General features: G+C 43.2%; 2 protein-coding genes, 1 long non-coding RNA gene and 1 pseudogene across 3 annotated transcripts; 3 read left to right on the top strand and 1 right to left on the bottom strand.

Moving 5' to 3' along the window:
• Nucleotides 1-2,663: 2,663 nt before the first annotated feature.
• On the top strand, nucleotides 2,664-4,323 carry LOC125940588 (uncharacterized). The gene has a single exon (XM_049656945.1). It carries the CDS (start codon nucleotides 2,666-2,668, stop codon nucleotides 4,307-4,309), a length of 1,644 nt encoding a protein of 547 aa, XP_049512902.1. The 5' UTR covers nucleotides 2,664-2,665; the 3' UTR covers nucleotides 4,310-4,323.
• A 4,607-nt stretch (nucleotides 4,324-8,930) lies between these two features.
• LOC125939717 (uncharacterized) lies at nucleotides 8,931-12,193 on the top strand. Its single transcript, XM_049658047.1, has 6 exons — nucleotides 8,931-9,744; nucleotides 10,756-11,016; nucleotides 11,174-11,324; nucleotides 11,454-11,844; nucleotides 11,921-12,085; nucleotides 12,155-12,193. The coding sequence occupies exons 1-6, from the start codon at nucleotides 9,243-9,245 to the stop codon at nucleotides 12,191-12,193; spliced, it is 1,509 nt and encodes a 502-aa protein (XP_049514004.1). The 5' UTR covers nucleotides 8,931-9,242.
• On the top strand, nucleotides 11,922-13,975 carry LOC119431799 (uncharacterized; annotated as a pseudogene).
• Nucleotides 13,272-14,642, bottom strand: LOC125940589 (uncharacterized). The gene is made up of 3 exons (XR_007463774.1): nucleotides 14,527-14,642; nucleotides 14,301-14,469; nucleotides 13,272-13,481 (listed from the first exon to the last, which is right to left on the bottom strand). It is a non-coding gene; the product is annotated as an uncharacterized LOC125940589 (long non-coding RNA).
• Nucleotides 14,643-16,129: the final 1,487 nt, after the last annotated feature.

The raw sequence follows: 16,129 nt of genomic DNA, 5'->3' as shown, positions 1-16,129 counted from the left end.
TCGCGTTGTGCTAGCGTGTGCAGCGTAGTGCAGCTTCCATATGCACGACGGTTGCTCATGGTCATCGACGTTGGTAGTCGTGATGGAGGAGACGTGCCACCAGGCGTCAGCGTGGGTGCATCAACGCCTAAGGGCGCTTTAGCCACAAAACACCAATAGACATTATATATCAATGTGCAATAAACATTACACTACTTCTGTGAAGACACGTTTCACTTTCGTGTTCTATACTGATTCCTATATAAGAGGGATCAACTACATTTTTTTGTTGTCCCTGGCACGCATATTGCGACTTTAGCGCTTTAAAAAGAAAGTGGATGGTAGCGTGCAGATGCCCGTGCAATGCATCTGCAATTTCGCGAATATGTGGTGGCGTTCCAAGATAGCCGGCATGTCAGCTTGTTCATTGGCTGAAGGAATATCCGTGAGGAGCGTCACAGGAAGGGCTGTTTCGTAAACGTCAATTTGACGTTGCGTTACGTTGTGCTGGGCAATTTGTGGTGTGACGAGCCGCCCGAATTATGTTATTGAGCGGCCACCCAGGCAGCACGACAGCACTGGGCCAAGCATGGTCCAATGCTCGCAGAAATTGGTACGAACTTTGGCCCAATCCTGGCATCATGGCAAAGTGCAACCCGATCCAAGGTTCACCCACTGTTCGAGCCAAGATTGGCCGTACAGTTTGCCATTGTAGAATCCAATGTAGTTCAAGCATAGAGTCAGTGCACAGCCATCCTGTATCCAGTCTTTCAAGAACGTCCAGTGCTCAGCCATTCTGTATCCAACATGTTTCAAGAACATCCAGTGCTCAGCCATTCTGTATCCAATGTGTTCCAAGAATACCCAGTGCTCAGCGATTCTGTATCCAACGTGTTTCAAGAATACCCAGTGCTCAGCCATTCTGTATCCAACGTGTTTCAAGAATACCCAGTGCTTAGCCATTTTGTACCCAATGAGTTTCAAGAATATCCGGTGCTCAGCCATTTTGCGTCCAGTGTGTTTCAAGCATAGCCTGTACTTAGCCATTCTGTTGCTTGTATGCTAGCTTACTGCCGATACAATTAGTAGCGAAGAAAATGTGATGGAAATAAGTGCGGGAAGGAAACTTCCTGCAGACACACGCAAAGCGTAAACGAAAATATAATTTATTTAGTATACTATTTACAGTACTATTTTACTATTTACAATACAATTCTTGAACTGATGCAGGCATCAGTAGGGGTGCTCAGCTCCAGGAGCAGCAGCAGGAGGAGGGGCAGGGGCGGCAGGGGCTGCAGCAGGGGAAGGAGCAGGGGCAGCAGCAGCCGGACAGGAGGGGCCGACGGTGGACTTGCCAGGGACCTGAGGGCAAGGGTGGGGCAGGGAGAGGGCAGCAGTGGGCAGGCAATGATTCCTGCCCTGAAGGGAGGGATCATCGGGCTGCTCTGCTGCAAACGTTGCTGTGAAACGCCTCTTCCTGCCACCACCGCTGTCCACAGACCCTGGCAACCACTTAATGAAGTCCTGTGCTTGTGTCAGGTCGCCCCCCCCCCCCTTTCGCACAGATGACATCTGCACACAAACATGCAAAGACCACAATTAGTACATACAGCATGCACCGTAAAGATCACCCACAATAGAGCAGGCAAACACATTCAACAAAAGAAAACCTTCAAGAGACTTAGTGAAATAAGTTGCTAAGTCTTTAGCACACAGTTTATCTGACAGAATTTGCAACCGCCGCCAACCTTATTGAATCCGAGGTTCACAGCATGCTCAGCGGCGAAATGTAGGATACGCAAAGTAATGCTGCGGAAATTAAATGCTATCGCCTTCCCCGCCATGAAAATTCTTGATCCATTTACAGGATCTTCATCCCTGTTGCCTTCGTTGACATTCTTGTTTTTTCACCCTAACATAGCGTTAACGTCATCAGTGATGATCTCACCATGTCTTTACTAACCGAGACATATTCAACTGTCTCACCCGCTGATGCTAAACGTGTAAGCTGCCTGGTGTGATGCAATTCATCGGCATGCTCGTCAAGCAATTCACCTAAGCTGCCATTGGTGCTAGTGCAGAGCACACTTTCGCAATTTCTGCAAGGGCAGTGGTGATTGAGTATGTGGCTTTCATTGTAAAAAATGAAATCAGCCAACAGGGACGCCCAAATTTCTTCGTTGTAGAAGTTAACAATTTATATGAAAGACACGATTTTGGCAAGGACAACCTCTTGTTATGCAAGCCATTTCACTGTAGAGGAGTTCGGCTGTACACACAATACTTCAACAATGCAAAAGGATGACTGAGGAAGCTTTACCTGTGACTATCCGGCATAACTTCAAATTGATGAATGCCCTCTTCCCCTTCCTGCTATGAAGGCTGTAAACCACTTGGACGGGGTGCGCCATTACAGCCTTCATGGCATACGATGCCACCTCGCGCAGTGACTTCCCTCCTATTTGCAGGAGGTGCTTGCGCTGCAAAAGACAAAAATTGCCAGAGATGTGGAAATGAGCATTGTATGCGGCAATGTTTTCAAGTTGAAAAATCTACCCAATACTACCAGAATATAATTTATTGCCAAGTGAAGTGAATTTTTAGCTGAGTGCAAAGCAAAACATTTTTGCTGGAAGAGGTTTGTGACGCAATGCCCTTTAATTGGCATGGCACTTGGCTGACAAGCATGATGCCTAAAACGCCGTTACTGCTGTTGCAGATGCTGCCGTGGTTCCTCGTCGGAATGTCGGAGAGGGACAATGGATGCCTCTTTTTCGTCGTCGATGCGCAACCTTGCAGAAATGCAAGCTTGGAGTGCGCATTTTCCGGACTCGCTGCCACGGGTGTGACGTCACCAGCGACCAGTCTACAAAAGGAGCAACGCGAGAACATCGGCTTCAGAGGGCATGGCACTTGGCTGACAAGCATGATGCCTAAAACGCCGTTACTGCTGTTGCAGATGCTGCCGTGGTTCCTCGTCGGAATGTCGGAGAGGGACAATGGATGCCTCTTTTTCGTCGTCGATGCGCAACCTTGCAGAAATGCAAGCTTGGAGTGCGCATTTTCCGGACTCGCTGCCACGGGTGTGACGTCACCAGCGACCAGTCTACAAAAGGAGCAACGCGAGAACATCGGCTTCAGAGGGCATGGCACTTGGCTGACAAGCATGATGCCTAAAACGCCGTTACTGCTGTTGCAGATGCTGCCGTGGTTCCTCGTCGGAATGTCGGAGAGGGACAATGGATGCCTCTTTTTCGTCGTCGATGCGCAACCTTGCAGAAATGCAAGCTTGGAGTGCGCATTTTCCGGACTCGCTGCCACGGGTGTGACGTCACCAGCGACCAGTCTACAAAAGGAGCAACGCGAGAACATCGGCTTCAGAGGGCATGGCACTTGGCTGACAAGCATGATGCCTAAAACGCCGTTACTGCTGTTGCAGGTTAGTTACTACTCTACGTATCGCAGTGATAATAGATGCTTGTTCGTCCTGCCATGCCCTCGTAGATGTTGTGCTATTTTGGTGGATTGCTGGTCAATACTGCTGTTGCTGCTGATGGCCGGGGATGTTGAGGAAAATCCAGGCCCAAAAACTGCTGAAATCTTGCAGGAAATTCTGGGAAATCAAAATGCATTGGATCGCAAGATAGATGATATCAAGAAAGAAATTGCAGAAGTGAATGCTAAAACTGATAAGATGCAAAGTGTGCTAGCCATGTTCGACGAAATGAAAACTAGAATAGATAAATTGGAGACCACCGTACGAAAACAGTCTGAAAAGTTAATCGATTATGAAAATAGAAGCAGACGAAATAATCTTGTGGTGTTTGGTCTTACTGAAAGCGCGAACGAGTCTGCACAAGTGTTAAATAAACGCGTTGTAAATGACATTTTTTCTAAAGTTCTTGGCATAGAAATCACTACAGTGGAAAGAATTCACCGGATTGGCAAAGTAAATCCTGATAGACCAAGGCCTGTGATCTTGAAATTTTATGACTACAAGGAAAAGAATACCATCCTCAAAAGCTGCGCAAAGCTAAAGGGAACTTCAATCAGGATAAGTAATGACTATGTGAAGGAAACTGTGCTGATACGAAAGAAGTTATGGGAAAGTGCTGCCTTGGACAGGGACGCAGGCGCAAAAGTAGTTCTTGTGCACGATAAACTTCGGATAAACGATCAGTTATACGCATGGGATGACGTCAGAAACAAGCGCTACTTGCTCTCGGGCAAACGTGATACTGATCAAATGAAGCGAAGTGAGCGTGTTGTATCAAGTAAGTCAAATGGATCTGATAGCTCATGCAGCTCATTTGAGACACCAAAAAAATAGCTAAGATTGCTCTCGTTTAATGCGCGCAGTATAGTAAACAAGACTACGCATCTTGAGTATTTATTGCTTTTGCACGACCCTCACATAACCACCATAACCGAAACATGGTTGCATGGAAATGTACCGAATGATTGCATTGTTCCTCCCAGTTACAACATATTTAGAAAAGACAGAGACTCACGTGGAGGTGGGGTGTGTATAATAGTTAAAAGTTCTCTGAATGCTTCGTTGATTGATTGTGAAGTACCAGAAACTCTCTGGTGTAAAATAACTCGTGAAAGTACTGTTTTTCTTATCGGAGTTGTATATCGGCCACCCTCAAGCTCCCCTGAGTTTCTCGAAAACCTGAATAAGTTTTTATATTCTCATGTAAATGGGAACACTAGGTTGGTAATGACTGGAGATTTTAACCTACCGCATATAGACTGGAAAAATTTTTCGTATAGTGGTGTGGATTCAGTAAGTGCTGAAAAAATACTAGACATTATGTTTACGTACAATTTGAAACAAATCGTGCTTGAAGATACTAGAATTACACCGACGTCAAGGTCAGTACTAGACTTGGTGTTCCTATCAAATAAAATAAATGATTACAGTGTGACGGTAGAAGATGGTATATCGGATCACAGGATGATCTGTCTCGATGTGCCTATCCGAGCAACTAGAAAAGTGAAGAGCTATGTTCCAGTAAAAATTAAGGACTATGCTAGGGCTGATGACACTTCGATTCTTGATTTTTTGGAGATTCAATTTGATACTTTCAAGAGTACCGCTGGTCTAAAAACAGTAGAAGAATTATGGCAAGAATTCAAATGTGTTATAAGTCATTGCATAGACAAATATGTTCCATCGCGGGTTAAAAAAACAAAGCAGACAAGTCCTTGGATCACTCGAGATATAATTCATATGAAAAGAAGAATTAAGAGATGGCGTAAAAGGAACACGTCGCCAGTGGTCTTGGCTAATCTAAAAACTGAACTCAAGCGTACTTTGGCTAAATCTAAACAAACATTCTTTGAAAAAAACCTCAGCGATTTCCTTAGGTCCTCACCACAAAAATTTTGGCGATATTTTAGCGACAGGAAAGAAATGGTAGACGAAATTCATGTTGGAAGCAACATTATAAGAGAAAAGGATAAAATAGCAAGCAATCTTAACAATTTTTTCCAATCTGTATTTACCGTCCCAGAAACTACTGTGAGTATAGAAGAAGCCTTACATATTCCCCCTACTGTTCCAATGGAAACACTTGAAATCAACCAGCAAGGGATATTTCAGCAACTACTCAAATTAGATACGAAAAAATCGAGTGGACCCGATAATATACCTGCTGTATTCCTCAAACGATACGCAGAATGGATGTCACATTATCTAACTATCATCTTTCGAAAATCATATACAACTTGCTCACTGCCGCAAGACTGGCGCACCGCGTTCGTGATACCTGTATTTAAAGGAGGTAACCGAAGACAGGCAACAAATTACCGTCCAGTGTCACTTACTTCAGTTACTTGCAAAGTCTTCGAACATATAATAGCAAAACACATACTCAGGTTTCTAGATCAGAACAACTTACTATATCCTTATCAACATGGCTTCAGGACCGGGTTATCAACTGTTACACAGTTAATAGAAACAATTCACGACTTTGCAGGTGCAGTAGATATAAGACAACAGGTTGATGTGGTTTGCGTGGATTTTGCGAAAGCTTTTGATAAAGTGCCTCATGTCGAATTAATCTTCAAATTACACAATGCAGGAATAAATGAATGTGTAATAAAATGGATTGAAGCATATTTAACAAACCGTACGCAGGTAGTTAAACTGGATGACTATGTATCAGATTCATTAGCTGTACTCTCAGGAGTGCCCCAAGGCTCAGTATTGGGACCACTACTGTTTCTCCTTTATATCAATGACATCAGTAGTGTGGCAGAAGAGGGTGTTCAGGTTAAGCTCTTCGCAGACGACTGCTTAATTTACACCACAATTACTAAACTAGATGACCAGCTTAAAATTCAGAAATGTTTGCAAAATTTAGATGATTGGTGTAAGAAATGGAAAATGGAAATAAATTATTCCAAATCTACATATACACACATCAGTAAAAAGAAAGCTATCTATTCCTTTTCTTACAGCATTGCCGGACACTTGTTGGAGAATGCGCACCAGTTCAAGTATTTAGGGGTAACAATAACACGAAATTTGACATGGAACCAACATATAGATAACGTCTGCATGACAGCCTATCAAAAGTTGTACTTTCTGAGAAAAAAACTGGAACATGCATCGCGTAATGTAAAACTTATTGCATACACCACCTTCATCAGGACGATACTAGAATATTCAGCCGTTGTTTGGAGCCCCCATCAAGTGACGCTTAAGAGGAAGTTGGAAAGGATACAGAGACTGGCGGCACGTTTTATTTGTTCGACGTACCGAAGGAAGGAATCGGTCACGCTGATGTTACAGCGTTGCAACTTGGATCTTCTAGAGGTTCGTCGAAAGAAATTTAGGCTGAAGGTACTTTATCAAATAATGCAGGATCAACTTAAGATTGATAAGCTCAAATATCTACATGCTCCAGGCAAAAGAAACCCGCGAACTAACCACGACTACGTCATAAAGCCGTTCCAAACTAACAGTGATACATTTCGATACTCATTTTTTCCGGATGCGATAGAAATGTGGAACCAATTGCCAAACGCTATTGTTAGCCTAAAAGATGTCACCGACTTTGAAAACGCTGTTGAGGCGTATTTACGGGAGTTACCAATTTAGTTTGAAGTGCCAAGTGATATGTGCGACTTGGTGTTCATTGTACGTATTTTGTAAATGACATGTGTGTGCTGACCAGTATTCAAGTGAACATCTTATTCACTGTGAATTGACTTTGCGTACACTGACATTGTGCATATTTCTTGTGTGTAATTGTATTGTCCTCTCTGTTATGACCCTCTATGAGGGTTGACAGTATTAATAAATAAATAAAAATAAATTGTAAATGTGCTCTACAACACCTTAGCGTTACTGGAATAAACACAAACACGAAGTGCATCAGGTCTTGTCTGTTCTGTGCATTTCATGTTTGTGTTTCATAACCCTTAGCACAGTAACTATGTTTCATAGTAACTACCTCTCCAAGCTTTCACTATCACTTGTAAGCGCACCAACTCTACTCCCATGCAAATTCCCAATGCATAATTAGGGGATGTGACATTAGAATGCAGGAAAGCCAGATCTACATACGTGTGGCACAAAACAGCTTAAATGCATACCGACATGATATTTTCAGACCTTCACATTTTGCGTTAAAGCGACTGACAACCAGTTTTTAAAGACGTAGTTTTGTGGTAACCAAAAGTTAACCCTCAGCAATGTTTGCACCTGCAGCTTCGCAAATTGTGAAAGCAGCCTATCATTCTGCTTCACAGGAGTGAGTGCAACTGCAGTTAACTGCCTACATTTTGGCCTTTTCAACCACTTTTGAAGATATAAAGCTGGTACAATAAGTTTGCATTGTCGTACAGACCTTCTTACATTTGTACAGCGTTTTTCCCCCAAATACACACCTACATCATGGCTGCCTGGCCCCCGTTATCATTATTCTGTCGATAGACTTACTAAGCCAACTCATCAAAAACAAAGGCAGTGCCACTTTCACTACAAACGAAGGCTTATCAGCATATTGTAAGGTAAAAAAAATAACAGAAAAATGTGGACTGCATTTCAATACTAATAAGAATACCATGAAACCCATACAATAATAGACAGCCATGTGATAGGCCTCTTATTCATGGTAAATAAGGAACAGTGTCCTGAAAGCGTAGGGAGACGTAGACACACCCCAAGTGCGGACTTTCAACTGGTAAGTTTATTGAATGAACGAGTTCATGAACAGTTGAACTGCACATACACCTGGAAGGCAGTGAACAATTTATGACATGCACTCGTGGTTTGATCAGGTGATAATAAACAATAATGAATTAACAAAAATAAAAACCATCGCGCTGCTCCGCTGTCAACGATTTGCGAGGTCTAAAAAGGAAATTTCTTCTAAGAAGACTATTGCAGGCTGACTAATGCAACCTCGTCCTGCTTTCTGTATTCTATAGGCCTCGCAAATTTCATGCGTCAATTGGTCTGTGAGGAAAAAGAATCTCGGTCCGACAAAATTCTGCAGTGCACTCTCAGTCATGGCAATGCATTGCGAAATGCAAGGCGCAAACAGTGCATTTTGGTGCTCCCTGAGGCCCACGTTTACACACTGCCCCGATTGTCCCACGTACACTCGGCCACAGGTGAGGGGGATCCTGTACACGATTGCAGTGGCGCAAGGCAAACACACATGTTAGTGTGCCTTACAGGGCAGACGCTACCTACTTTCTTTCTGGCTGAAAAGAACAAAACAAATCTATGCCATGCCACGTCCCCCCCCCCCCCCCCTTCAACCTGTGCGAACGATAGTGGATGTATGGCTAACGGCTTGCTTCTTGGTGACGCATCTTTACTCTCCAAACTTTACTCTTCGCACAAGCTTTCCTTAAAGGGAAACTGAACAGGTTTTAGATTTCTAAAAAGTGACGTTTTTCTGAAGCGCAAACACTTGAAATCTCTGGTACGAAGTTTTGTTTTTCGATCATACAAGTAGCGGCGGCGTAATTAGGAATTGAAATCGCAGCTATGCTCCGCCCACCGCGGCTCGCGGAGTCAGCCCGCGGCGGCGGCGGAAGGGGAAAGGTAGCGGAAATGACGTCAATATAGGGGTCCCAGGCGCCCGCGCGGAAAGCGTGTGGAGGTTTTGCGCGTCAGTCCTGTTGTATCCGTGGCCTTTATCGCAATTGATCAAGATCTCCACCCTACGTTTCCGGCTTACGATTCAAAGGACTGTTACCGCAAGGAGAACTCCGTCGAAGAAGCATATAGTGTCACCATGCCGTCCTTTTGCGCTGCTTACGGCTGTACGAGCACCGGCGGCCGAGACGATGTTATCTTTCACAATTTCCCACGGCAGAAAAAACAAGCTGCTCAGTGGATCGCAGCGGTGAAACGAAGTAATTTCAAGCCTTCAAGAACCACTCTTCTCTGTTCAAAACATTTTCGGGACAGTGATTACCATCAGAGTTTATCGCTGATGCGTGCAATGGGAATTCCGGTGAAATCTGCTCGACTAAGGCCAGGCGTGGTGCCATCGATCTTCGCTCATAAACGAAATGAATCGCCGCCACCGAGAGCAGCCTTCGCGAAGAGACGAAAGCAAGAGGTAAGATGTCGAATGTTGGAGCTTATGCCGCATGTAGAAAAAATGCACGTTGTTTTTCTGGGTAATCGCTGTCTGTTTCTCATTCTGTTACTTAAATCTCCTCGCTTCTGTCGTTGGCGATGCTTTCCCCGAAGAGTTCCGAACCTGGGCCTGTATTTTGCGCCACGTCTCTGATTTATACAACAAAGAGCGCGTCCTCAGTGGTCGGCGGTCCGTCGCATGCTATTTGAGGTTATGGAGACGATAAGCGAGGCTGTGACTGACCGCCTAAATTTACACGGACAAGTTTCGTGAATGCGGCCCAGACGCGGGACTCGCCATGCGAGTGTGTCACCCAAAATTGTGACAATGGCCTCAGAATGGGCGTTGCGAGTATTATACAGGTGTCACATGACCCACTTTTTATCTCGATGATGCCCGATCCGGATCGAATTTCTCGGTCGTGATTGGCTTCTTTGCGCAAACTGCTAGAGGGAGCCAATCGCAGTCGAGAATTTCGATCCAGATCGGGCTTGATCGCGATCAAAAGTGGTCGTTGACACCTCCGCAGGCAAACCGTGTAAAGCTGGCAGTCGCCGGAAATAAAGTGCGACAACTCGGCCGTCGTATGTATTTCTTCACTATTGTCACGTGATAGTAACGGTACACGTGTCAAGTACACATGTCACTATTGATTACTAAATCTTTTGGCAAGAGTTAATATGAAAAAGCAATAAATTAAATAGTTATGAAGCTGAAGATGTTCTTACATTTCTCTTCAGCACTGCACAGGCCGATTTGCACTATTCAAGTGTATATTCAACTTCAATGACATAGATTCACATTAACATCTTCCTGGACCAACAGTATTGTTTAGGGGTCCCAAATGAACCTACATAAACAAGTATATAATAGGCTTGAGCAACATTGATGGCAATTACGAGTACAAAAGCCACAGTTGTAATACACATACTATACGGTTAATTAATGGCTTCACTGGATTTTTTTAAACATATAAAGAGCATTTATTTTAATGATTGCCATGTGTTTCTGTTGTGTACGTGTCAGTAACTCATATTTTCGTACAATGTTTCAGATACTTGGACAGTTGCTCTCTGGAGATGCATCTGTTGGACCAAGTCATTGCAGCGGAAAAGATGATGTGATGGGCTTTTCCATTTCTTCTCTCAGAAATAATCCTCAGCGTTATCACTTGTAACAACACAAGCCAATTTATTTCAGGATGACGCCACAGCAGAGCCGGCATATGAAGCAGCACCAGATCCGGCTTGTGAATTTGGACAAGCTGTAGAAAGATCACCAGAGCCAACGTGCGAGTCAGGCCTTCTTAGAGATAAATCTGTTCAAGTGAGATTACCAACATGCCACAAAGCATCCCAAGCAAATGAAAAGAAAAATCTGTCAACACGTGCTACGCAAACAAAGCCTCAATCTGTTTCTGTTGGTATGTCTAAAGCTATTATGTATTCTTATATTTATGGGCTAACATCTTGCACTGAAAATAATTAAATAATTCAGCAGTTTTGTTTGAATTTAGTGAACAATATATGACATGTCCATTGACTTTGCATATGTTCTACACATTTCTTAATCCTTTTCAGGCATCCAGGTTGGCATTTCCATGGTGGATGCTGCAACGCAATGCAGCCAACAAGCAACACATTGGGAGGAAGCTGCTCAATGTGATGAATTCAGTGATGATGACGACCCCATTACTATGGAAGATGAACATGAGTACAATCCTTCAGAAGAGTGAGTACAACACTGACATGTTAGACACGTAATCAGCTTGATAAATTCTTGGTTCCTGATACTTTATGAGAGTTGTGTAAAATGTTAGCCATTCTCACTTCAAAATTTCTCCTAAAATTTGTTCTTTAGGCTCGAAGATGCCGAAGTTGACAGTGAGAGCGAAATTGATTTTGATGAAGAGCAACAGCAGAAAACTTTTTTTGTCCAAGAGCAACAATTGAGGCAGCTCTTTCTGACCTGTTTGAAATGTCTGGCACCATGCATGTATAATCGTCGATGCCAAGGAACACTTGTAGAGGTATGGACTGAATGTCCCGCTGACCACAAGTATTACTGGACTAACCAGGCTGTGGTAAAGCAACAGCCTCTTCTGAACCTCCAGCTCTGTGCTGCCATACTATTCTCGGGAAACAATCCAACAGAAACACTCAGGATGTTGACCTCAATTGGTGTACAGGTTGTAAGTGAAAGAACGTTCTTCAAACTGCAGTCTGCTCACCTCTGGCCTGCTGTTGACAAAGTAAGTAAAGGTTCTCATAAATTACAAGTTTACACTCACTTTGCACTCTGATTTCTAATCTAAAACATGTTACTAGGTTTGGAAAGAGGAACAGGAACTGATTTTGCAAGCAGCACAAGCCCAACGAGTAAAGCTTGCTGGTGATGGCCGTGCCGACTCGCCCGGATTCAGCGCCAAGTTTGGCACCTACTCTCTGCTGGACGTTGAGGGAAATAAGATCCTGCACTTCGAGCTTGTGCAGGTTTGTTTAGTATTGCTTCACAAATTGCAAAAGGGATTTGTTTATTGTGACCTGCTTTTGTTATGCAAGGAAAGACAACCCATCTTAATGCCACTATTTCCAGTCTAATGAAGTAGGTGGAAGCTGCAAAATGGAACTGGAGGGTCTGAAGCGGTGCATCACTTTCTTGGAAAGTAAAGACATCAGAGTGGAGTCAATTGTAACTGACAGACATGCCCAGATCAAGTGCTTCATGCGCAAGGAAAAATCTGAGATCATTCACGAGTTTGATGTCTGGCACGTCGCAAAAGGTACTATGTAGGATAAACTGCATATTGCTGAAGTATTTTTATGCACTGATAGCTAGAAGGTGCATATAAACTATTACCTACTTTTTTTATAGGAATAAACAGGAAACTTATTGCTGCATCGAAGAAGGCTGGCTGTGAGGACTTAGTACTATGGACAAAGAGCATTGTGAATCATCTGTACTGGTCTGCATCATCCAGTGATGGCAACAAAGATTCCATTGTTCCGAAATGGATTTCAATTTTGAATCACATTCAAGACATTCATAGTCATGAGAATGAATTATTTCCTACATGTGCACATGGTGATATAGAGCCAAGGGCCTGGCTCAGCGAGGGTATGTTGGCTGTTATTACACTTCAACATCATCATAGAGAATTGCGAAAAACTGGGTTAGTTCAGTGGCACAGTCGTTAAAGCTGCTCATTGTATTGCTGTCTGTTCATTGTGTATGCTAACATTTGTGCAAGATGCTCGTATGTTTGGCTTAAATGTTTAGCAGCCACGGGTGTGTGGTGATGTATTAAAAGATGGAAGTGTAAGAGCATATAAAGGTACTGCACACAGAGCTTTCTACTTTAGTTTTACCTAATTGACCACAATTATTTACTGTATTGATATAACTGTAAACTTGAGACATAATATCATAAATATTTCAGGCAGTTAAAAACCTTGTTGCTCATGCTATTTCTCCCGTGAAAAATTTAACGCCATTTCATATCTGTTTTAGAGTCAAAGTCATTCAAACAGCTCAAGGTTATTGCTGCATCAAAGCAACTTCTCAGAGACATGCCACAGCTGGCAACGCGATTCCAAACATATGGTTTGGAAACATTCCATGGACTGATCTTGCACTTTGCTCCAAAGTCTTGCCAATACTCGTACGAATGAATGAAAGCAAGGTGAATACTTTTTTAATTCCTTTTTCTTAATGAACAAGTTGCATGTGACTATTTGCCTGACTTGAATCTTCTTCGTTTAAGAACACAGCTAGCGGCTCTTCACTACAATGAGAACAGCGGAAGAGAGCAGGCATCAACAAAGGCTGGTACTCTTAGGTGGCGTGTCAAATTTCCAAAAGCGACAGGAGGTACACCAGTTGCCTGTCCTGTAAAAGAGAAAACCACGTATCGTAAGTTGCAGAATGTTTCATATGTACAGCAGCATGCTAATTTTTTTATACATTCTTAGGCTATGTTGAGCGGCTACTGGATGCTGCTATGACGGGCGGCAATCGGTTGTCAGCGTTCAAGAATGCAAAGGCACCACCACCACTGAGCAGCGCTTTCGCAAAAGTGGCAAAGGAAGAACTAGTAAAGAAAAGACTGACAAGATTCAACAGAACATGCCACGGTGTAACCAATGAATGTGCTGAAATGGAACACGTGTGTGAACGGGGAACTTATTGAACAGCAAACTTTTATGTGAAGAGTGTGTTGAAGTGAATGGTGAATGCTGAGAGATTAACATACATCTGATGTGAAGTGCAAGTACTGTATTGTATGTTCTGTATTATTTTTTGTATGAGCCATAACGTCACTTTGTTATGAATAATTATGAACAATAGCGCTGCTGTAAACACCTCCATGAAACAGGAAGTCAGCAGAGCGAAAATTTAACACTACGAATGCACTCACATGCTTGGAACGTACAAGAAGTGAAAACATTTTTTTTCAAGTGTTCAATGAGAATTCAGGTATTCAGTGTTCAAGAATTCGGGTGTTCAGTGTAATATTTGATGGATGACATGATATGATTGCCCTTGATTTGCTGTGTCAGAAGTTACTTTTCACTTTCTTTTGTTATTCATGAATGATTCTTCCTAGAAATCATTTGTTGCCGGAGGTGTTTTTGATGAATGTGCTAGTACAAATATTCACTATGGTAATGTGACTATGTGATGTTTAATAAATATTTGTGTACTTACTTGAGTAAATGCTCAGAAATGCCTGAATCCCGTGTACACTCCATTCTTCGATGGATATTTCTTGTGAATGGCACACAGAACACAACTAGGCAGGATGCGTCTGTGGTGCCTGCCAAGCCTCTTCCACGTCATCCAAACAAACTGGCGATATGCAGCGAATCTCAATTGCCTGCAGAAATAAATATGCTGTGATTCCCTAATATTAAAGTACCGCAAGGTTTCTTACCTGTTTGTGTAACCATGTTCTCTTTTCTGTGACCTGGGGTCATTCTGCTGGGCAAGGGCTACTTCAAGCACGGCTTTATTCAAACAGACATCCTTGAATCTTTTTGCTCCTGTGATTACTCCACAATCTAGATGACATTAAGGAACTCCTACATAAGTACAATCCAAGGGTGCTGTGTGTCCAAGAAACACATCTCAATCCTTCACACACGAACTTTCTCCGGCAGTATGCCATTTACCGAAAAGACCGCCACGACGCCCTTGCCTCGTCGGGCGGTGTGGCCATAGTAGTAGATAAAGGTGTTGCTTGCCGGCAAATACAGCTTAAAACGCCTCTAGAGGCAGTTGCTGTCCGTACAGTACTCTTTAATAAGATGATCACAATTACCTCTTTATACATCCCCCCGAACTACCTGTCAAAAACAGAATTTCACACTTTTATCTATGAACTGCCCGAGCCTTATATTGTCGTGGGCGATTTTAATGCGCACAACACCCTTTGGGGAGATTGTCGCTGTGATGCTAGAGGGCGCTTAGTAGAAAACTTCCTCCTCTCTACAGATGCATGCTTACTAAATAAAAAAGAGCCTACATTTTATAGCGTGGCAAACAAAACATTCTCATCAATCGATTTAAGCATGGCTTCTAGTACACTCTTGCCGTATCTAGAGTGGAACGTTATTAAGAATCCATATGGGAGCGACCATTTTCCGATTGTCATAAAATTAACAAAAGCTGATAACTGCTCTCCACGTGTCCCCCATTGGAAACTCGAGTCAGCCGACTGGAAGCGCTATAAAGAACTCACGCGTATGAACTGGGAAGACATCTCTACACTTCCTATCGATGACGCAGTGGCATATTTGACTGCGTTTATTGTTGATGCGGCATCACTATGTATCCCTGAATCGAATGGATCGCCCTCCAAACGACGTGTTCCCTGGTGGAATGAGGAGTGCAAGGAAGCTCGCAGAAATCAAAATAAGGCCTGGAGTCACTTTCGTGATTCTCCAACTACCGAGAATTTGATAAGGTTCAAGAAAATAAAGTCGGAAGGTAGAAGAACTCGCCGCCGTGCCAAAAGGGAAAGCTGGCAGAGATACATCTCTAGCATAAATTCTTATACAGATGAACGAAAAGCCTGGAACAGGGTAAATAAGATAAAAGGTCGTGACACTCATCCTCTACCATTAGTGAATACACAAGGAGACACTCTTGAGGACCAAGCTGATTCTCTAGGGGAACATTTTGAGTACATTTCTAGCTCATCCCATTACTCAGATACATTCCTGAGATACCAGCAACAAGCGGAGCGGCTGCCTCTGGATCGCAAAGGAAAAAGAAATCAGTCTTACAACCGTCCCTTTAACATGGCGGAATTCCAGGCTGCACTAAATTGCTGTAATAAATCGGCCCCTGGAAACGATCGAATAGTTTACGAGATGATCAAACACTTACACTCCGAAGCACACAAAACACTCCTATCACTTTTCAACGCCATATTCGCTGTCAGCTATATTCCGTCCGCCTGGAAGGAGGCAATAATAATTCCTATTCTCAAAGAGGGCAAGGACCCGACTTCGGTCAGCAGTTATAGGCCCATA

This window comes from Dermacentor silvarum, chromosome 10, assembly GCF_013339745.2.
Source record: "Dermacentor silvarum isolate Dsil-2018 chromosome 10, BIME_Dsil_1.4, whole genome shotgun sequence".
Classification (NCBI taxonomy): Eukaryota; Metazoa; Arthropoda; class Arachnida; order Ixodida; family Ixodidae; genus Dermacentor; species Dermacentor silvarum.
This window is presented reverse-complemented; position numbering and strand designations above follow the sequence as displayed.